Source organism: Lactuca sativa, chromosome 7 (genome assembly GCF_002870075.4).
Source record: "Lactuca sativa cultivar Salinas chromosome 7, Lsat_Salinas_v11, whole genome shotgun sequence".
Taxonomy (NCBI): domain Eukaryota; kingdom Viridiplantae; phylum Streptophyta; class Magnoliopsida; order Asterales; family Asteraceae; genus Lactuca; species Lactuca sativa.
Window position 1 is genome coordinate 37868616 of NC_056629.2, and position 24163 is coordinate 37892778.

A 24163-nucleotide genomic window follows, 5' to 3' on the forward strand; every position below is an offset into this window, starting at 1 on the left:
AAGACTTGGATGAAGTGGGCTTGTGAAGATGGATCATAGATTGTTATTTTGGGCTTGGAGCATCCATATTTGAAGCTAAAAGATGATTGGTTAATTTGAATCATGTGGGATGTGGAGGGGGCCAAGGGAATCTTTGGTAGTGGGATGGTTAGTGGAGGAAAAAATGAGCCAATTACATTCCATCAGCACTTGTGCGGGTGGAATTTCCGTCGCGCAGGTACCCGCACAACTGCCCAGTTTTGGGCATTTTGGTCATTTGGCTTGCCATTACCTTGGGGGATTGGATCTATCAACTACCACTTCAATTTTACACCATTGGAGACCAGAAGAAGGCGATTTTGGAGCTTGAAACTCGTTTCTTTTCATCTTTCCAAGTTATTGGTAGTTTCTTTAAGCAATTAGACATTTGTGATTGCTATTCTATTGTCATGAGTGGCTAAACTCTCTATTTTGGTAGACCTTGGCTAAAACCTTTGAATGTTTGTGGATTTTTGAAAGATTTATGCTTATTTATCATTTATCTTATTTCTATGATTCTTGTTCATGTTTCCTATGCTTGTTTAATGCTTTGATCATGTGCTTGGTACTTTAATAAGCAATTGTTGGTTTATTTCTTTGGGTTAGCATTGAATCATTGAAATTACTTAGAACAAGGGCTTTATGATGGTAGAAATCATCTCTAGCTTATGAATCATAACTCCTTTATGGATTTGTAAGCATTAACATCCTCTAGGAATTGGTTATTCCTTCATTCTTAAGGCTAATCAACTTCTTGGGTTCAATTGCTTCAATTGGATCTTTGATTTTGATTAAGAAGGTGTGTTGTGGGCTTCCCCAACCTCCATACAACTTATGATGAATCTTGGCATATCATGCTTCATGATTGCTATAACCAATTTAAGATGAATGATAAGCTTCATATTAAATCCTAATGATAAACACACAAATGTTCATTGTGTTGACTTGCCTTGGTTTACCAATTGTCTCCAATATTTGAGCATCTCATCACTTTGCTTAATTGCAAGTTTTTCTAGTTATTCAAGTATTTTAGTTTTCAATCAATCATAACACCCCCCCCCTTTAGTTTAATTGTAGTTTTTTTGTTTATTTACACTAGTTCTTTTAGATTTCATTGGTGATTGAATACAACCATTTCCCCGAGGATCGATACCCTTTTTTTACCATTATATTACGTTTTATTTAAAAACAAAGGGTGTAATTTGTTTGGTGGACTTGACATCCCACCAAGTTGTGGCGCCGTTTTCGGGGAGATTGGTTATTGTTATTTGATTGTTTATGCCTAGGTCTACAAGAACTGGTGAACTACTCTACAATCCGGAAATTGAAAAAGAAGCAAAAAGGTTGAAAAAGTTAGTCAAACAAGCAAAGCAACAACACCTAGTTCAAGATTCTTCCTCTTCTCCACTAATCAACATTGAAGATCAAGTTTATACTTCAAGTGATACCAACACCGAGCCGAGTTTTCCAATTGTTGGTCATTCCTTTGAATACATTCCGTTTGAAAACTACATAGCCATGAATCACACTTCACCTCACAATCCCAACCCAAACCCAAACAATCAAGATGCCAATACCCCACCCCAAAAACCAAGAAAACAACAACACGAACCTCTCATTGATATGCCACCTTGGAATCAAACCCCTCCTTAAAACCAACCTAATTATCAACCACCACAACCATAAAACCAACAATTCCACTAAATCAACCAACCTCAAACCAATGCTTTTCAAGTTCAACAAGTAAATTACCCAAATCAACCCAATTACCAACACCCTCCAATGTACCCACAACAACAACCTCCTTACAACCAATACCCTAACTACCAACCTTATCCACCACCAATCTACAATCCCCAAAAATACCCATACCCAGCTTACCAACAACCTCCCACTTACATGCAACCATATCTTAATAATCCCAATCCATCCAATCCCCCTCAAGAGTTGACACTTAGACAAATGATGGAGACGGATGTTACTCACACACCCCTTGCTATTGTTTATCCCGCAAATCGTCGAGGGATTGAACTGAAGTCAAGTTTCATACATCAACTTGCCAAGTTCCATGGTTTGGATAGAGATGATCCTCAAAAGCATTTGAAGTCCTTTCATATGATATGTGTTAGCATGTTACCCGAACATGTGACATTGGATGATTTTAAGTTAACTGCCTTCCCGCTCACCTTGGAAGATAAAGCTAGAGAGTGGTTATTCAACTTACTATCGAGATCTATTCACACATGTGAAGAGATACTCAAAGCTTTCAATAGCAAGTTTTATCCCACCTCTCGGATATCAAGTCAAAGAAGTGACATTTTGGGGATTCGTCAAGGGGAGAATGAGACTTTTCATGATTTTTGGGAGCGATTCAACAATTTGTGTACAAGTTGACCTCAACACAACATACCCTAACAACTACTTCTTCAACAATTTTATGAGGGTGTGAATGAAAAAGATCGGAGGATGATTTATGCTTCAAGTGATGGTGACATCTTCAACAAGACACCTCAAGAGATAAGATCACTTTATGGAACCATTTCTCAAAATCAAAGGAACTGTGGGACCCGCAATGAAATGAAGAGAAATTCTTTACAAGTGGTCAGTGAAGTTAGCAACACCCAACACTTGGAATCAAAGCTCTTGGATTTGACTAATGGTGGTGGGAAGCGGTTAACAATTAATGGTGTGTGGAATTTGTGCAATGACGGGACATTATATGGATAAGTGTCCCTCACTTGGTAGTGAACCGGAGGATATTAATGCAATGAGAGGATATCAAGGTCAACCAAAACCCATGGCTTTCAAAACACCTACAACTCAAATTGGAGAAATAACCCAAACAACCCATACCCACCACATGTTATGATGAGACCCCAATTTTCTCAATATCCATCACAAAAACCTCCATATCCCCAAACATCTCATCCCACTCAAAATTACCAACAACCTCCACAACAAGGCCAATCAAATGGTAACCACCAAATGAGCCTTCAAGAACTTGTCACCTCTCTTGCTCAAAGCCAAACCCAATTTCAACAAGAAACCAAGAACACTTTCTCTAACATTCAAGCACAAATTGGAGACTTGGCCACCATCTCAACAAGATAGAACAAAGGGGTAAACTTCCATCTCAAACTGAGAAGAACCCCAATGTGAGTGCAATAACCTTGAGAAGTGGGAAAACACTTGGAGAAAGCAACCCTAAAAGAGTTTTAAGAGAAGAATAAGTTATTGTTGTTGAGCCTACAAAGGTTGTAGTTCCTCCAAAGGAACCGGTTGTGACAAATATTGAGCAACCCAAATCTTCTAACAAGACCATCAAGCCATTTGTCATACCACCACCTTTTCTCTCCTGGATAGCCTTTTCCAAGAAGATAGAGGAAGAAAATGAATTATTTGAAACTTTTCGCAAAGTCCAAATCAACATTCCACTACTGAATACTATTAAGCAAATTCCAAGTTATGCAAAATTTCTCAAGGATTTGTGCACCGTGAAGAGGAAATTCAAGTAAAATGAAAAGGTTCAAGTCAATGCAAACATGTATGTGGTTATCCAAAAGAAATTACCCACCCAAATGCAAGGATCCAGAAATATTAGTTATCCCTTGTACCATTGGTGATTTGCATGTCAAAAGTGCCATGTTAGATCTTGGAGCCTCGATTAATGTGATGCCATATTCTGTTTTTCAATCTCTCAATGTTGGACCTTTGGAAGAAACAAGAGTAATCATTCAATTAGCGGACAAGTCAAGTGTGTCTCCAAGAGGAGTGTTGGAGGATGTGTTAGTACAAGTTAATCAACTAGTATTTCCCGCGGATTTTTATGTCATTGATCTTGAAGAGAAGACTCCTTCCAAATCATCTATGACCCTCCTTGGAAAACCTTTCATGAATACCACTCACATGATCATTGATGTCCATAAAGGAAAAATTACTATGGAGTTTGATGGAGAGATCATTCACTTCAACATCTTTGAAGTAATAAGGTACCCTAACAACATTTCTCCATTATACCGGGTTGATGTGATTGATCCAATAAACGGGATAATCCCTAATGTATGTAAACACAAGATTCTTATGGGATATTATTGCAAGCCTAGGAGAGAGGCTCAAAGAAGATTAAATCCTCCAATGATGGAAGTGGTCAAGAAGAAGATAGTTAAAAGGTTCAAAAGGTGCAAAAAGAAGAAAAAGGCATTTCATGACAAGCACATAACCCAAAAATACTTTATTCCGGTTCAAGAAGTTCTTCTTTATCATTCAAGCTTAAAGATATTCCTGGGAAAATTGCGATCTCGATGGCATGGACCTTTCATTGTTATAAAAAGTGTTTGATCATGGTGTGGTTGAAATCAAGAGTTTGGAAATGAAACAAATCGTCAAAGTGAATGGACACCATTTGAAACCATTTTATGAAGGCTTTGACATGGGATAATTTGATAACATAACATTGGAAACCCCGATTTACGAAGGTTGACGGAAGCGGGGCTAAGTCTTAGCAAAGACGTTAAATAAATGTATTGTAAATAAATAATCTCCGCTTGAAGTTTTGGTGTTTCTAGGCTTGAAGTTGGTCAAAAATAAGCATCTTGTGGTTTACCAATGATCTTGGTAAAGTTTACAAAAAGTGTCAAAATTTTGCAATTTGTGCGGCTGCACGCGCAGCCGTTGCGCGACCCAGCCCTACCTGTACAAAATCCAAGCTCAAATTACTCCCACATGGGATACATTCTAATATATGCGCGCAACTGCCCCCCATCCGCGGAAAGTTTGCGAGGGTACCCGCGCAAAAATGTCACTTCATAAGAAAATTTCGAGCCATTTCATATGCTTCCTTTGCGCGACCAAAATTGCATCCATGTGTGTTTAGATGGCCAATAAATCCACTCCCACGTCCACTCAGACCCCTTCTGGTGCTGCCACTGCACCTTCACTAACTGAATTGCCTTGTTCCTCAAGGTCTTTGTCTTCCGGTCCAGAATCGCGACCGGCCTCTCAATATAATTCAGGCTGCTATCAACCTGAATATCCTCTAAGGGAACAACTGCTGACTCATCCACCAAAAACTTCCTCAACTGAGACACATGGAAAGTGTTGTGGATCTGGCTAAGCTCTACAGGAAGGTCCAACCGATAAGCAACCCGACCTACTCGGGCCAAAACCCTGAAAGGACCAATGAACCTGGGGCCCAACTTGCCCCTCTTCCAAAACCTGACGACACCCTTCCAGGGTGAGACCTTCAGGAGGACCATATCGCCCACCCGGAACTCCAAGTCTGAACGCCTCCTATCGGCGTAGCTCTTCTGCCGACTCTGCGCAGTCTGCAGTTTACTACGGACCTGCTGAATCAACTCGGTCGTCTTGAGCACCACCTCTGTGCTCCCAACGACTCGCTGACCGACCTCGCCCCAACAAATCGGGGTCCTACACTTCCTCCCATAAAGCATCTCAAAAGGAGGTCGATCAATGCTCGCATGATAACTGTTGTTATACGAAAATTCCGCTAACGGAAGATACGTATCCCAACTGCCACCGAAGTCTAGAACACACGCCCTGAGCATGTCCTCGAGAGTCTGAATCGTCCTCTCACTCTGCCCGTCCGTCTGAGGGTGGAAAGCGGTGCTGAAATGAAGACGAGTACCCATCTCGTCGTGAAACCGCTTCCAGAATCTGGATGTAAAACGTACATCTCGGTCTGACACCACCGATACCGGCACTCCATGACGTGCCACGATCTCACACACATAGATATCGGCTAACTTTTCTGCCGATATACTCTCCTGAATCGGGATAAAATGAGCACTCTTCGTCAACCGATCCACTACTACCCATATCGAATCTACTCCTCGTGCAGTCCTGGGAAGCTTGGTGACAAAATCTATGGTGATGTCCTCCCATTTCCACACGGGAATGTCTAACGGCTACATCTTGCCGTGAGGCCTCTAGTGCTCCGCATTGACCTTCCTACAGGTCAGGCACCTCTCAACGTACCAAGCGACATCCCGCTTCATGCAGGGCCACCAATAATCGGGTCGAAGATCTCTATACATCTTCGTCGCCCCTGGGTGGATAGAAAATCGAGACTTATGAGCCTCATCCATCAACACCTGCCGTACCCCACCCCAGTACGGTACCCACACTCTCCCATGAAGTGTCAGCAATCCCCGACTGTCATAATCAAACAAAGCTACCCGGCCCGCTATCCCTTCACATTTTTGCCTCTCCTCCTTGAGGCCCTCACCCTGAGCCTCCTTGATCCGCTCCAACAACGGAGTAATCACTGTCATCCTCAAACACAAACCTCTGATAGGTGCTGCCGACACTTTGCGGCTTAGGGCGTCGGCCACCACGTTGGCCTTCCCTGGATGGTAAAGGATCTCACAATCATAATCCTTCAGCACATCCAACCACCTCCTCTGCCTCATGTTCAGACTCGGCTGATCCATAAGGTACCTTAAACTCTTGTGATACGTGTAGATAGTACAACGGACCCCATAAAGATAATGCCTCCAAATCTTGAGGGCAAACACAACCGCCCCCAGCTCTAAATCATGGGTAGGATAGTTAGCCTTGTGAGGCTTCAACTGCCTCGAAGCGTAAGCTATCACATGGCCTCGCTGCATCAACACTGCTCCCATACCTGTGATTGAGGCATCACAGTAGACTACGAAGTCCTCTACTCCCTCTGGCAAGGTAAGGATCGGAGCCTCGCACAATCTCTGCCTGAGGGTCTCGAACGCTGCCTGCTGCTCGGGCCCCCAACGAAATACCACCGACTTCTTGGTCAGTCGGGTGAGCGGCACTGCTATCTTGGAGAAATCCTGAATGAATCTCCGGTAATACCCTGCCAACCCTAGGAAGCTCCGAATCTCAGATGGAGACTTCGGGACCTCCCACTGCATCACGGCCTCTATCTTGGCCAGATCCACCAAAATACCCTTCTGGTTGACGAGGTGACCAAGGAACTGCACCTCGCGCAACCAGAACTCACACTTGGAGAACTTTGCAAAAAGTTTCTCCCTCCTCAAAACTTCTAGCACCTCCCTCAGGTGCTCCTCGTGCTGCTCCTGCGTCTTGGAATATACCAAGATATCATCTATGAATACTATCACTGACCGATCCAGCATCGGCCTGCACACGCGATTCATGAGATCCATGAAAGCGGCTGGGGCATTGGTAAGCCCAAATGGCATCACCACAAACTCATAATGACCATACCTGGTCCTGAAAGCAGTCTTCTGCACATCCTCATCCCTAACCCGCATCTGATGATACCCGGAGCGTAGATCGATCTTGGAGAACCAAGACGCTCCCTAAAGCTGGTCAAACAAATCATCTATCCTCGGAAGTGGGTAACGGTTCTTCACCGTCACCTTATTCAACTCCCGGTAATCTATACACATACGATGCAACCCATCCTTCTTCCTCACAAACAGGATCGACGCTCCCCAAGGCGAACTGCTCGGCCGAATGAAACCCTTGTCTAACAGCTCCTGCAGCTGCGTAGACAACTCCTGCATCTCAGGGGGAGCTAGGCGATACGGTGCCTTGGCTATCGGAGCCGCACCAGGAATCAGGTCGATCCCAAACTCAACCTGCCTCTCAGGAGGTATTCCCGGTAAATCCTCGGGGAATACATCCGGAAAGTCTCGCACTATCGGAACATCATCAACTGTCGTCTTGCCCTTCTCCCGAGCATCCAAGACATAAGCTACATAACTAGCGCATCCCTGCTGAAAATAGCGCCTCGCCCTTGCGGCGGAACAAAAGGTCGGTCCGCGCTGTGGCCTCTCGCCCTGAATCACTAACTCTCCCCCATTGGGAGTGCGAACCCTCACTAGCTGAAGCTCACAATCAATCATCGCCCCATTGGCGCTTAGCCAATCCATGCCTACAATAACCTTATTCCCTCGCAGGGAAATAGGAACCAGGTCCACCGAAAACTGCTCGTCGAACAACTGAAGAGAACACCCTCTATGCACTCTGGCGACCCTCACGGTCCTCTCATCTGCTATCTCAACCTCTAGTGGACAATCCAGCTCCCCTGGAGCTCTGCTAAATCTCTTGCTAAGCGCAAGCGATACAAATGATCGGGTAGCCCCCGAATCGAATAATACCATAGCAGAAATGCCGTTCACAGAGAACGACCCTATATAAAACATACAATCATAAGCAATAATCAATCAATAATAATATAAAGATGAAGGGAAGATACATACCCGTCACCACATCAGGAGTCGCTCGCACCTCCTCTGCTGTCATCTGAAACGCCCTACTCTTCGCCACTGGCGCCTCGGCACGGCCCTGCCGGCCATCTGTAATCCTCAAAGTAGCAGGGGCAGGTGCAGCCACCTTCCCTACTGCAACTAAACTCGGACACTGGGACTTTTTATGTCCCCTCTGATTGCACTGAAAGCAAATCAGATCTGATGCTGCAACGGCAGTAGCAGGGGCCGTACAATCCCTGCTCAAATGCCCAGTCCGACCGCACTTGAAGCAGCCGGAACTCCCTGCCTTGCACACCCCGTCGTGCATCTTCCCACACCTGCCACATCGACTGTGGCTCGGCTGAACCCTGGATCTGTGATCTGAAACCTTGTGCTTTTTGCCCGAACCTCCTGAACCCGAAACCGTCTCCGGTTTCCTCTTCTTCTCCATCTCGAGATCAATCTCCCTCTCTCGAGCCCTAGCAATCATGTCGTCCAACGTTTTACAGCTGGACCGGCTCACAAACTGGCGAATATCGCTTCGCAACATCTCATGATAACGGGCCTTCTTCATCTCCTCATCGGCTGCATACTGAGGAACAAGAAGAGCCCTCTCCCTGAACTTGGCGGTGATCTCCGCCACGGTCTCTGTAGTCTGGGTGAGGTCCTGAAACTCTCTGGCTAACTGCTGCACCTCAATGACTGGTGCAAACTCCGCCCTGAACCTGGTAGAGAAATCAGCCCAGGTCATGGCATCCAACGCTGCATCATCTCCAATGGTATGTCCGACCTCCTCCCACCAATCCCGTGCCCTGTCTTTCAGAAGACATGACGCCAACCTGACCTTGTCCCCCTCGGGACACCTGCTAGTGCGGAACGCATTGGCCACATCCGCCAACCATCTAGTACTCGCTATGGGGTCCCGCGCCCCGTGATAGTCTGGAGCTCCACATGCCCTGAACTCCCTGAACGTAAGTGTGTGCGACCCCATCATGGCCGCCACCTCGGCACGGAAGGAGCCCAACCTCTCATCCATCAGCTCTAGGATACCCTCCTTGATCGAACCGAAGATCACAGGAGTCTGCTCTAAAATGATACGAGTAATCTCTGAAGAAAGAAACTCTCTGGTCTGCTCATCCATGGGCTCGTCCCCCGAGCCTGATCCTGATCCCTCCCCGGCACCTCCACTGCCGGCTGCTGTCCTCGGACGCAAAACCACCATTCTGAAACACATCATAGCATCATCAGAAAACTAAAATATCTCAAGGGATCATTGATACTACTACTAGCTTCCTGGTCTTGTCTCGGCCTTCCTTGATTCGAGTACGGATCCTCTTCTTTCAGTAGTACGGACCCATACTACCTTCCACATCTATCCGTACTTTCCTCAAGAACTGCCTTGACTCCACCAAGTCACTTCTACTACTACTGATCTTTGCTACTCTCATCCTAGGCTTGCCCTAGGGAAATCTCTGACTCCACTCAAACCAGTCCTCAGTTGCTGAAGGCCTCCTTGTAATGCTAATTAGCCACCACCTGAATACCATCACATGCAATGAGGCTCGGATAATCCTTCGAGTAAAAGACTCGTCCCTACAACGGTTGGACTCAGACAAGAGCTGCACAATATGGCCAAACCCAGCACTCTGAGATTATTCAACCCTGCTCACATGTGATGTGACGTATTCTCCTAATGGCTAACTCCCACCACTCAGAGTCCCACAAAGCACAAAGCAAGCAGCATTCGGATAAGGGAAACATACTCAGGCAAAACTATTCTCATAACGAGAACTACACTAACATACAATGCTAAGCTCGCGCTACCAGGCATAACCTAAACAGACTATCCTACTGCTGTCTACTCAATACTAGCATGCAATTCTCATAAAGTTGTAACACATATAGCAGGCACATAAGGCATCTTCCTAGATCCTTAGTCCTATACTAGCATGCTGTTCTACTGAAACTGGAACAATTAATCATAATAATAAAACTTGTATTGGTAATTTGGGAGTACTTACTTGAGCTCGACTGATCGCATGCACCACACCCTTATCTTGTTTAAAAATTCTTTTCTTTCTAAGTGCTTTTCAAAATTTCATCCGAAAACATTTTTTTCTTTTTGAAAATCTTTTTATCTTTCCCTTAGTTTGAGTTCAGATGCACCCGGGGGTGTATCCGAATCCCTCAAACCAGGGCTCTGATACCAACTTGTAACAACCCAAAAATACCACCCAAAAATTTCGATTTTTATTATAACAAAACCCATGAGACTGAGTATCACATAATAAAACCATATGATGCGTGTTTCAAAAACCATGATAGAATACTGTAAGAAAAAATGAATCACAACTGTATCCAAACATATCAAGAAAACTAAATCAACTCCCAGGACAAAACTGAAGTTGTGGTGTGTGCGATGCCATCATCTCGAGCTCTTCCCTTTGCTTGCGGAAGTACCTGAAACCAAAACTGAAACTGTAAGCACGAAGCTTAGTGAGCTCCCCCAAACTACCACATACCACATAATAACATATAAGCACATACTGGGCCTTGCCCACTGCATCAGACCGAAGTCCGGGCTAACTGGGGCCTTGCCCCTACATCGGACCGAAGTCCGAAGCTGACTGGGACCTCTGTCCCCTACATCGGACCGATGTCCGAAGCTGAATGGGACCTTCGTCCCCTACATCGGACCGGAGTCCGAAGCTGACTGGGACCTCTGTCCCCTACATCGGACTGAAGTCCGAAGCTGACTGGGACCTTCGTCCCCTACATCGGACCGAAGTCCGAAGCTGACTGGGACCTCGGTCCCCTACATCGGACCGAAGTCCGAAGCTGACTGAACATAGCATAAACATATCAACTAGCATAAACACATAAATCCCGTCTGAGCCACGGAGGCGTCAAACATACTAGCTACTGCATTGGACCGAAGTCCAGAAACTACGGCTAACTGAACGGGTCGGCATTGTGGCCTTAGACCCGTTCCTACTAAAGGGAAACTCACCTCGTGAACTAGCTGCTGTGTGAATGGCTCTGGAAGCTAACTGCTGCTGCTCTGGTATCTCCCCGGCTACAAGTCCATAAACACACTCAATCAAATGCTAAACACTGCACTGGGGTAAAATGACTCTTTTACCCTTGGTCAAAGTCAACTCTCTCGGTCAAAGTCAACCCACAGTTGACCTGACTCGCCGAGTTGGGCCGCCAACTCGCTGAGTCTCTAGTCTCACTTCTCAACCCTACTCGTGGCTACTCGTCGAGTATGGCATCGACTCGACGAGTACCCTCTCGATCCAAGAACTCAGACAATCTTCATCCGACTCGCCGAGTCATATGAACAACTCGACGAGTTGTTCTTGAGCTAAGAAGATTGCCTTGGACTCGCCGAGTTGTATGAACAACTCGTCGAGTCCTTCCATTACTGAGTCTGCCCTCCAACTCACTGAGTCCACTCTAGTACTCACAGGCTTCCACTCGACATCACTCAAAAAGGGGAAAAACGGGACTCGCGACTTGACTCGCCGAGTCACATCCATGCAGCTACTCTAAACTCGATTCTGCTTGAATCCAGCGTCTGAAACTTATAGATATGGGCTTCCTTAACTCGATTAGCACGTAAAGATTCTATCTTTACGTGCCCATAAGCGACCAAGAAGATAATAAGGTTCAAAAAGAATAATAAAGGCTAGATCTAGGGTTCTTATGCAAAGCATCATCAAAAGGCAATAGATCCGGGCTCTACAACTACTAAATGAACAGATCTAGGGATATCTCGACCTATTAAGGCATCCATACAACTATAAGGCTTGGAAAATGCATCAAACTAGCCCTAGAAGAGTTCTAATGGAGGTCTAAAGCATAAAACAGAAGGAATCCGAGAAATACCTCAATGAACTCTGCTTTTGCCCTTGGATCTTTGCTCTACACCTCTTCTCTTTGCTCCTTTCTTCTTCTTCTTCTTCAAGCCTTCAAAATCCACACACAAAAGCACTTAAAACAATAAGGGATGGATTAGGGTTTTCTCACAGCTCTCTAAGGGTGAAGGAGGCGAGTTTGGGGCACATAGCATTGCTTAAATAGTGAGCAACCCGGGGATTTAGGCTTTCTTCCAGGCAGGCAGACTCGCCGAGTCCCGAATATGGACTCGCCGAGTCGCCGACTAACACGTGCACAAAACTCGACCCTACTCGACGAGTCAGGCCATAGACTTGCCGAGTTCCTCAATGAAACTTTTAAATAAATGCCACAGGAACAACATACCAGAGATGGGGCGTTACATTAAGCCTTTGCATGGCTGTAAAGGTCACCAATCACTTCAAATACATATCCTCTTTTCCCATTATGCCCTAATCTCATGCATGACTTAATCTTAACGTCCAAGATTGGATTTTAATGGATCTACAACACAAAATACACTGAAATGGGGTATATCAAGGTCCATGGAGTTCCTTTGCTCAAAAAGTCTCCACCTTTGGGACTTAAACCCTAAAAATGCTCCTATATGAAGTTCATAACCAAAGAGTGGCAAAGTTTGAAGCTTTTTACCTTTGATAGAAGTTCCCCACTTAGCTTAGCTCAGATCTAGAAGCTTGGACTCCAATCTTTCTTCTTCAAGGCCCTCTCTTCTTCTTCACAAGCACACAAAGACACTTTCAAGCTCAAAACACACACACAAGCTTAGAACGAAGGGTTAGCTCTCTTAGGGTTTCACTCACTGGAAATGGTGGCTGGGATGGAGGCCATAACACTCCTTTTATAGTGCTCAAGTCTCATTTAGTGTTTCATGACTGAGCCCAGTACACCCAACGTACACTATGGTACGCGCAACGTACTGGGTAGCATCCGCGTCAAGAGCATGCTCTTGAGTACGCGCAGTGTACTCTTCAGTATGCCCAACGTACTCATTTGCTCCAAATTCCTTCCATGGGCTAGTTTTGACAACTTGGAAAAATGAGACAAAGGGTTAATGTTGTATGTTGGTCCCCCTCTCTTGAGGAGAAGGGATTTTTTTATACCTGGAATCGGGGGATAGAACCCTTACCATATCTTCTACTTTTTCAAGTATGGCAGGGACTGACGGCTTCTGATTGGTGGATCGTGCTCCGTGAGTGGCTGTTTGTTATTGGTGCAAGCTTTCCAGGGGTCAGCGTCCTGCGTTACACCTGTTGCTTTGGAGGATGACTGGTACTATTTTGTCTTGACGCTAGCTTTAGCGCCAAAAAAACAAACACGGTGTTGTGAAGGGCGAGGGCGAGGACGTGGCGTTTGGCGTGCACCGAGTTTTGCCCAAGCCTTCTATTAAATTGACGGTTTCGTTATACCTTACGTATTCTTGATGGGATACATCAACAAGTGAGGAGTATACGATTGATTTGGTTCATATTACTTTGTGTCGGAACAAAGGCTATTGTGGGTATGGATTGGCTGAGCCCCAATGGGGGGAGGGGTGATCGATTGTGAGCAGAATTTGGTCTGGATTTGAACCCCAAGTGGGGGATAGTTAATGGTTCAGGGAGAGAGAGCTCAAAGTGGGTCGATGTTGTGTTCAGCAGCGAGGGCCAGACACTATATTCAGCAGGGGTGTTCATAATTTGTCGTCTATGTTATGGATACCCTGGATAAAGGGTAAGGCGACCGTGCTGATGTGTCAATTGTACGGGATTATCACGATGTGTTTCCAGAGGATTTTCCTGGGGTGCCTCCAGAGAGGCAAGTTGAGTTCATGATTGATCTGGTTCTAGGTGCGGCTCCGATAGCCAAAGCACCTTATCGGTTGGCTCCTCTTGAGATGCAGGAATTGTCTACACAACTACAGAAGCTGTTAGATAAGGGGTTCATTTGACCGAGCAATTCTCCATGGGGAGCACCGATCTTTTTTGTGAAGAAGAAGGACGAGTCTCATCGTATGTGCATTGACTACCGAGGGCTGAATAAGGTAACGGTGAAGAACCGTTATCTACTCCTGAGGATTGATGATCTTTTTTACCAGCTTCAGGGTGCATCTTGGTTTTCCAATATTGATTTGAGATTGAGTTATCATCAGATGAGGGTTAGAGAGGAGGATATGCAGAAGATAGCTTTCCAAATTCGTTATGGTCATTACGAGCTCGTGGTGATGCCTTTTGGGTTCACCAATACTCCAGCCGCGTTCGTGGATCTCATGAACCGCGTATGCAGGCCGATGCTGGATCGCTCTGTGATTGTATTTATCAATGATATCTTGGTCTATTCCAAGATCCATGAGCAACACGAGGATCACTTGAGGGAAATGTTGGATACTTTGAGGAAGGAGAGACTTTTCGCAAAGTTCTCCAAGTGTGAGTTCTGGTTGCACGAGGTGCAGCTTCTGGGGCGTTTTGTCAATCAGAATGATATTTTGGTCGATCCTGTCAAGGTCGAGGTCATGATGCAGTGGGAGGTTCCGAGGTCTCCATCTGATATTCGTAGTTTCCTTGGTCTAACAGGTTATTATCGGAGGTTTTTCCAAGATTTCTCCATGATAGCTGTTCCATTGACTTGCTTGACAAAGAACACTGTTACATTTCGCTGGAGGCGTGAGCAGCATGCAACTTTTGAGACCTTGAGGTAGAGGTTACGCGAGGCATCGATTTTGACCCTTTTCGGAGGGTGTTGAGGATTTTGTGGTTTATTGTGATGCTTCTATCACGGGTTTGGGAGCAGTATTGATGCAGAGAGGTCGTGTGATCGCTTACGCTTCGAGGCAGCTGAAGTCTCATGAGGTGAATTATCCGACGCATGAATTGGAGCTGGGGGTTATGGTTTTCGTCCTCAATATTTGGCGGCCTTACCTCTATGGGGTCCGTTGTACAATTTACACAGATCACAAGAGCCTTAGGTACCTGATGGATCATCCAAATCTGAATATGAGGTAGTGCCGGTGGTTGGATGTTGTAACGCTCATAAAAACCACAAGAAATTTAAACTTTTTAAAACCAATAAATTTCACAGATTGTTTAAAATCATAGTTTTAAAAAGTTTTTCAACATCAGAGTCACCCGAAATCATTATTCAAAAACATGAGGATGTGTACGGTTAAGCCTTCTCCTTCCGCCGATCATCTGAAGTACCTGAAACATAACCCAAAACTGTAAGCCAACGCTTAGTGAGTTACTCCAAAGTACCAACACATAACATAACATAATAAAAATATCATGCATACAAAGCCTTCAGTCTGACTGGAACACCCCACCGGCTACAGTCTATCTGGTAAGCACACAAAACCTTCAACATCATTGGTAAACCTCACTAGGCCTTCAGCATATCTGGAACGTTCTTTGGGCCTTCGGCCTGACTGGTACGCCCTTCAGGCTTTCAGTCTATTTGAGACACCATGTGTCTCTTGGTCTTCAGTCTACAATAGTCTGCCTCAACCTAACCACAGATAAACCATGTCGACGTAAACATAACAGATAAGCATACATATAACCAGTCACCAGACAATCAGATACATCTTATATATCACTAAGCATAGCATCATCATATATATCTGGATACAGATCTAACAGATCACTACAGGATACCAACATACGATAAACCAGGATAACAATCCAATGGGCCGACCTTGGTGCCTTCGACCCGAAAGTACAATGAGGAAAACTCACCTCACAAGCTGAACAAAAGCTGATGAGGTCTTGACTTCGAATCCCAACTCTCTAACTGACACCCATTCCCACCAAATGACCAATTTCCATAAAAAACCCAATATACCCTCAAGGTCAAACTTGGTCAAATTCAAAGTCAACTGGTCAAACCAACTAGGTCAACCGAGTTTACCCAACCGAGTCAACTCGACCGAGTCAACTCAGGGTGCGTACACAGGATGTACTTCGGAGGTACACTGGGCATACACGAAACCTCATAGTTTGGTCACCATCAGGGTGGTTGACCTCGTACGCAAGACGTACTTCGAGTACGCGGGGCGTACCTTCGCAAACCCAAAAATTCCATTAAGAGCTTAATGGCTTATGTTCTTACATCCAAAATTCAGATCCATGTCTAAAATACTCTTAGGAGTCATAAAGTCTCCAAATTTATGACTTAGCATGACCAATAAGTGCTTAACTCAAGGTATTATTCTGTTAAGACCGTCTAAATGATGCATGAAACAAGACTAACCATTTGGAACCCATTTTTATGACTTATGACCCCTCCTAGGGTCTGGAAGGACAACTTAATGGTCAAGAACATGCCATGTTCAAGATCTAACATTTTTGGGACCAAAAACTCCATAAAGACATCCAAATCTAGATCTATATGTTAGAGGAATAAAGTCGCAAGCTGTATACCTTAGGAAGGTTGCAAATGATGTAGAAATACCAGATCCAACTAGTACTCTCGGCATACACTACGTACGCATGGTGTACTCCCAAGGCCAATATTACAACAATGCCATTAGGGCTCCTTTTGCACACTTTCTTGAACTTAGGGACCAAAATGCAACATAATTAAATTATAGGGTTGAAATTAGAATGACCTTATCATCGGGATGTTACAAATGTGGTGAAGGATTATGATTGTGAGATCCTTTATCACCCAGTGAAATGCCAATGTGGTGGGCGATGCTCTCAGCCGCAAGGCGATCGTGGCTCCAATCAAAGATATATGTTTGAGGATGACTGCGATTACTCCGCTTTTGGAGTGGATTCATGAGGCCCTGTTTGAGGCTATGAAGGAAGAGCATCAAAGAGTGAGCGTATTGTGGGTTAGGTGGCTTCCTTCGATTATGAAAGTTGTGGGTTGTTGACTATGCATCGGTGGGTTTGGGTTTCGTATTGGGGCAGTGTGTGTGTCAGGTTATGATGGAGGAGGAGAAGAATTCTAGGTTCTCGATTCATCCCGGGGCGACGAAGATGTATATGGATATTCGTCCTGATTATTGGTAGCCCTGAATGAAGCGTGATGTGGCATGGTATGTGGAGCGGTGCTTGACTTGCAGGAAAGTCAAGGCCAACCATCAACGAGCTCATAAAAAGATGAAACCGTTGGAGATACCTGTATGGAAGTGGGAGGATATTACCATGGATTTCATCACAAAGTTACCCCGGACTGTGCGTGAAGTGGATTCGATTTGGGTCATCATGGATTGGATGGCCAAGAGCGTGCATTTCATTCTGATTCATGAGAGTATTTCTGTAGAGAAATTGGCTGAGATTTATATCACGGAAGTGGTGGCACGTCATGGGGTATCGATTTCGGTGGTTTCTGACGGAGATGTCCGGTTTACTTCCAGGTTTTGGAAGATGTTCCATGATAAGTTTGGTACTAGCATCCATTTTAGCACAACATTCCATCCGTAGACCAATGGTCCGAGCGAGCAGAAGATTCTGGCATTAGAGGATATGCTCTGGGGCGTGTGTTTTGGACTTTGGTGGGAGTTGGGAGACGTATCTTTCGTTAGCAGAATTTTGTATAACAACATTTATCACGCCATCCTTGATCGACCCTCTTTAGAGATGCTCTATGGGAGGAAATGTTGGACCCCAATTTGTTAGGGCAAGGTCGGTCAGCGGGTTATAAGGAGTACCGAGGTGGTACTCAAGACCACTGAGCTGATTCAGTAGGGTCGGAGTAGGCTTCAGACAACTCAGAGTCGGCAAAAGATTTATCCTGACAGATGCTGATCAAATTTAGAGTTCCAGGTGGGGGATATGGTTCTCCTGAAGTTGTCACCTTGGAAATGTGTCATACGATTCAAGAAAAGGGGCAAGTTGGGCCCCATGTATATTGGTCCTTTCAGGGTATTGGCTTGGGTGGGTCGGGTCGCTTATCGCTTGGATCTTCTTGACGAGCTAAGTCAGATTCACAGCACGTTCCATGTCTCTAAGTTGCGGAAGTGCTTAGTGGATGATTCCGCAGTGGTACCATTGGAGTATATTCAGGTGGATGACCGCATGAATTATATTGAGAGACCAGTGACGATTATTGATCGAAATACAAAAACCTTGAGGAACAAGGTTGCGGAGTTGGTGAAGGTGCAATGATAACACTGCAAGGGTTCAGAGTGGACTTGAGAGCCGAAAGATGAGATAAAGGAGCACTATCCGAAGCTATTCGGTGTAACGGACTTCGAGGATGAAGTCTGATTCAAGTGGGGGAGAATTGTAACACTTAGATTTTATTAAGTTTCTTATTCCACCCTTGTTATTTAAAAGTTTGCAATTTGGCCTCTAAGCTAGTACGCGGGGCATACTAGGTGGTATGCTTGGCTTACTAGCCCAAGTGGATCGCGCCTTTGGTTCACATACGTTGGGCTTACAAAGGGTACGTACGACATACGCGTGGTTAAGTGAAACCCTAATTTTAGGCTATTGCACCCTATTTAAACATTGTGATAGCCTCACTAGGTCATGTTAAGACAACCTCCATTCCCTCTTGTCCATAAAATTGAACCTTAAGTGAGATCTTGAGAGTTTGAGCCTTAAAGTGTGATTTTTAGGTGCTTTGTGAAGGAGAAGAAGGAGTGAACCATTTGGAGTTGTGCTTGGAGCTTGAAGATATGAGATTTTCTCTTTATTTGCTTTCCATGTGAGGTAAAAAGATTCCATCTTGATAATCCATGTTTTTAGATCTAGTCTGGTGCCATTTTGTGCTTTTTGAGTTCATGGTTTAATTATTGAGCCTCTTGCTTCACTACAGAAGTGATTGATGGTAGATCTAGTATCCTTTTGGCTCCTTTGTCCATAAAAATGCAAGCTTGGAGGTGTTTATAAACTTATGCATGTGTTAAGTCATTTATTAAGCTCATTTGAGCTCTAAGAGCCTCATTAAGCCATGCATGCACGTAAAGTTGGCAACTTTACGTGATAATCCACCTTAAGGAAGTCAGATTTGAGTTTGGGTTGGAATCTTAATCGATTAAGAGCTGAATTGTGAAAGTTGGCCAAGTTGGTGGAGTACGTCGGGCCTACAAGCAGGTACGTTGTACGTACAAGCCCTAAAGCGAGTACGCTGAACGTACGAACTGGGTACGCCTTGCTTACTCAATAATGTGCTTTTATATTATGGGATTCTCAGATATGGTCCCATATATTGGACCTTAGTAGTCTTGGGCCTTGTTGCATCACCAAAATTTTATTATTGGGCTGTTGATATTTTATTGTACTCTTTTGGTTGAAGGCCCATGAAAGGGATTTGAGACCAATTTGGAAAATTGGGCCATATTTGGGTTTTGGGTGATTTTTTTGGAAGTTGGGTTTTTGGACAATTGGTTTGGGTCATGGCCTTGGGCCAAGTTGGGTAAAGGGTAAAAAGGTCTTTTATCCTAGTTTGGACTCTTAGTGTGAGTAAGGTCCAATTATTAATCAGATGTTATTTTGTGATTATAGCGCGAAGATTTTAGCGGGTCAGCGGTCAGAGTTTTTATTTGTGAGATTTAGCAGTGTAAGTGAGTTTCCTCACTGTATTTAGCAGATCGAAGGTACCAATGCCGATCCATGATTATTATGATAGGATGCTAGATGTTTGCATGATTCTTGCAAGTGTAATGTGCTGGTATGTATATCGAACGAGGCTCGATGCCGAGCGAGGCCCGGTGATTGTATTGTATGCTGTTGGTTTGTGGTTATTGCATGTGTTAGCATGATTATATGTTTATATGTTATTATGTGTACTAGACAGGGTCCAATGTCAGGCGGGGCCTAATGAATGACAGATTTATAATCCGAGCGGGCTCGAGTCGGGCGGGGCCCGAGACCGAGTGGGACTCGATGCCAGGTGAGGCCCGATGTGGGGCGGGGGCCAAATATGTGTTTATTTATGTATGATGTGTAATATTTTGGGGAATTTACTAAGCTTTGGGCTTAAGGTTTTCAGTTTGTGTTTCAGGTACTTCCGGATAGAAATAGAATAACTCTGGATGATTCCAAAGCACACACCATATTTTTCCGCACTTTGAGAATTACTCTAATATCTTTTGATGTATCGACATATTTTGATCTTTTTGGGGATTGTATGAAAATGTTTGGATTAATTTTTTATTAAATCAAAAATGAAAATTTTCGAGTTTTATTTTTAGGACGTTACACAATGTAATTTTTTTTAATGTTTTCGTTCTTTTTTATTTACACTTTCTAGATACGAGTCATGTCACATATACAATTTTTATTATTTAAATTTCCGTTCGTTAACTTAATAAATAATCTTACTTGCTTCTTTTTATTTATATGTATGTATGAGTTCGAGTTTTCTTTATGTTTTGACGTATAGTTTGTGTATGTCTTCGTGCTTATTTTTTGTATGTTCTTTACGTATGAATTCGATCATATATAATATATTTTCATTCAACAGTATAAATTAAAATGGTATCAACTATATATATATATATATATATATATATATATATATATATATATATATATATATATATATATATATATATATATATATATATATATATATATATATATATTTAATTATTTATCTCGCAACAAACACAACACTAAATAACTTTTATTGACATAATTGTTAAAATTTAACTTACAACACAGATTGTGGACATAGCTTTTAATAAGTAATAATCGGTATGAAGACAATATACTATTGAATCTATTTTTATTTATACCATTATAAAATGTGTTTTTTATATTGTTATAAAGTACTATGTTTGTGTTACGATACGTGATATGTTTTTTGTTTTTTTATATATTATATTGTTGGAATATGACTTTTTTTTACGGACAATAAAATTCACAAAAATTGATGAATTACATTTTATTTTCCATTTAACCAAATATTATTTTAAAATTACTTGCACTTGATGCATTGACAGATCATGCATAACAATGTTATATCTTTTAGATCTATGATATAATCTTCAAAAAGATTTAACGATACAGTTTGTTGCCCATTTGACATCTGACTTATATATGATGATATTTAAATTAATAAAAAATTTGATTTATTAGAATATATATATATATATATATATATATATATATATATATATATATATATATATATATATATATATATATATATATATATATATATATATATAGATTCGTTAAATAACTATATATGTATATTTTTTGAATCAACTCATAAAGTTGTTATATAATATCTTTTAAATTATTATTTTAAATTAATTTTTAACAAAAATGGGTTTAGCTATTTTAGACATCCCCATCCCGCCCCCATACACCCTACCCCACCTCTACAAGACTACACCGTCGGCAAGCTGCCAAAAGCACCAGTGGCACTAATCTTAACTTGAATCTTTCGTCACACGAGATTCATCCATTAGTCTACTGAAGGCCCTACTTGCGATTTACAGTGAGACAAAGTAGAGGAGACAACCATCCCCAAATTCCTCTTTCTCTATTTCATCTCTATAATTCAATCATGCCATCAGGTGCTAAGAAGCGAAAAGCTGCCAAGAAGAAGAAGGAGGTTAATAACTCATCCACAACTAACCCTCATCAGAGTACGCACATACCCTCACTCTCTCTCCTTATTTCTTTATGTTCTTGCTTTAATCCAACGATTCACACCCAACCCACTTGCTATTCAATCTTTTTTATGGTGTTTCAGTGTGTTGGGTGTGGCCCGATTTCGCTCAAAAGTGTTGATTAGTTTATTGCGAAAAGTTAAACGTGTTTAGCGCTTAACTGTTTATACATCTGTCTCTCAATTTTTTTCTGCATCTATTCGTTGTCGATACGAATTGGTTTCGTAAAGTTGGTTTGTGGGTCTAAGCTTTAACTGTGTCGGACTTGGATCTTAGTATAAATTTGGGAATGAAAGGAGTAGATTTTAGCACTTTTGAGTTGTTTCACCAGCTCACCCATCAACTATTGTCTACTTCTTTAGGGCTTATTTCAAGCTCAATTTAGGGGTTATTATTGTCTTCTTACTCGTCTCTAATGGATCCAACCTTGTCAGGGGAGAATGAGGCTTCACAGGACAGCCAAAACGCTCAAGATCCATCGGTAGAGGTGGAGAACAGAGCAGACGATTCATCTGAAATCAAATCTAAGGACGCAAACGGGGAAGAAACTAATATTGAGATTGAAACAGGTGAGAAACCCAAGAGCTCAACTGGTAGTAGTTCGAGTTCTAGTGATAATTCAGATGAGGATTCAAATGAGAAGAAAGAAGTTGTTCTTGAACCTGAAGCTGATCAGACAACTGATAAAGCTGAAGAGCTGGAGATTCCCCCCATTGTTGATCCAGTTGATGAAACCAAAGCTCCAGCAGTCGAATCTTCGCCTGAAACAATACCTGATGAAGTTGTAGAACCTGAGGTTTCCCCCATTGTTGAACCAGTTAACCCTGTCGATCCTTCATTACAAGAGGCAGTAAAAGTGTATGATGAAACAAAGAACGAAGAGAGACAAGAATTAGTTGCGCCTGAAACTCCTGAAGCTGTAGAAGAACAGATTACCATTAGTGAAGATGCTTTGAAGGATGAAATCCCAATTTCTAGTGTAGATGAATCAGTTTCAAAAGATGTTGTCGAATTGTCTACAAAAGATCATGCAGATACAATTGAGCACTCTGATAGACACCTAAAACAGGTATGCTATTATGCCATATACTCTTTTCTCTTTTCTGTTTGTGAGCTTTGAAAATAATTTAGGGTTATAAACTTATAATTATTACTCCATATCTTTATACTTTTCTTTGTGTTTTTTTTGACATTGCTTTAATCGGGCAGATTTTTTAAATACAATTGTGTAGTGTAATGGGAAGAAATGAAAGTAAGATGCTATAAATATAATAAACAAGTGAATGAAAGTTAGTTGCTATTTCTTGCAATTATCCCTAATTCGCGCGAAGTAATTCTTTTACAAAGATAAGTGACTAATTAGAGTGGTGGATGATTTATCTTTATGGTTGAATATTTTATATAAATATTGAGAAATTTATAAATTTGTGAAAACGAATGCAGGCAGTGGTAGATCCACCTCCAATTTCACTAGACGAGAGAAAATTGACTTCGTGGACAAATTGCTGTGGAATGTTCGAGGTGTTTGCAGGGTCACGGAGGTAATTTCAGGTGGGGGTTCTCTTTAAACTTAATAATTATTTTTCTACATGACACGCTGACCTTCTACTGTGTTTGATATGACTATGACTGTGACTGTGACTGTGATTGTGACTGATATAAATATTAAAATGGAAAAAACATAGATCTGATCTGGATCTATAAAATTAGTTAAATATGTTTGGATCTTGGATTGTACCATCAAATCTAATTCAAACATTGTATAATTAAATAATATTGGTTTCATTCAAATTTCAAACTACACAAATTAATTACCATGGGGTATTTTAGACATTTGACACTAATATGAGAGAATGACGACACATTTGAAGAAATGGAAGGCAAAAATAAACAAGGACAAATTTGTAAAAAGTCGGGATTTAACAGTTAATGGGGAAAAGCCTTTTTTTTTTTTTTTCTTGACTTTGTCTGTTAAGTCGTTTTTCTGCATTAAATAAGAAACACTCATATATATATAGCTTACAAGATTTGTGTTTTAACATTTCTCGTTTGTTTTCTTGAATTCAGAAAATTGATCATATAAAAAGCCATGGAGTTGCTAGACATTTCATGAATCTTGTTCAAACTACAAAACATAGGTTTTGTTCCCGAAGAAGAGAGCTTCACCAAATTCTGTTCACTGTTTACTGTGTTTTTATCTTATATATTTTTTTCTTTTTCTCTCATGACACCAAATAGTATATTTTTTCTTTTTTCAGTTTTATTTTTGTGGGTGTGTTGTTATGGAGCTATTTTTTTTTTTTTTTTTTTGTGTGTGTGAAATATGTTGTTGGTGCGTTAAGTCCATGGCTATACGCTTTTATAGTAATCGATATATTCAGAGTAGCTGTATTGTTGGAGTTTTAATTCCAATATGGATTATTATATCACACATCAGATGATATGATATGATCATGTGTTTTAA

At 42.3% G+C, this 24163-nt stretch overlaps 1 protein-coding gene across 2 annotated transcripts; it reads left to right on the forward strand.

The window, feature by feature from the left end:
* Positions 1-21454: 21454 nt before the first annotated feature.
* On the forward strand, positions 21455-24084 carry LOC111880641 (RNA polymerase II degradation factor 1). Of its 2 annotated transcripts, none has more exons than XM_023877062.3 (4): positions 21455-21675; positions 22134-22768; positions 23143-23240; positions 23767-24084. In XM_023877062.3, exons 1-4 carry the CDS (start codon positions 21594-21596, stop codon positions 23780-23782), a joined length of 831 nt encoding a protein of 276 aa, XP_023732830.1. In that variant the 5' UTR covers positions 21455-21593; the 3' UTR covers positions 23783-24084. The 2 variants fall into 2 exon arrangements, with proteins under 2 accessions (XP_023732830.1, XP_023732831.1); XM_023877063.3 differs by having other exon boundaries at positions 21457-21675; positions 23143-23250.
* Positions 24085-24163: the final 79 nt, after the last annotated feature.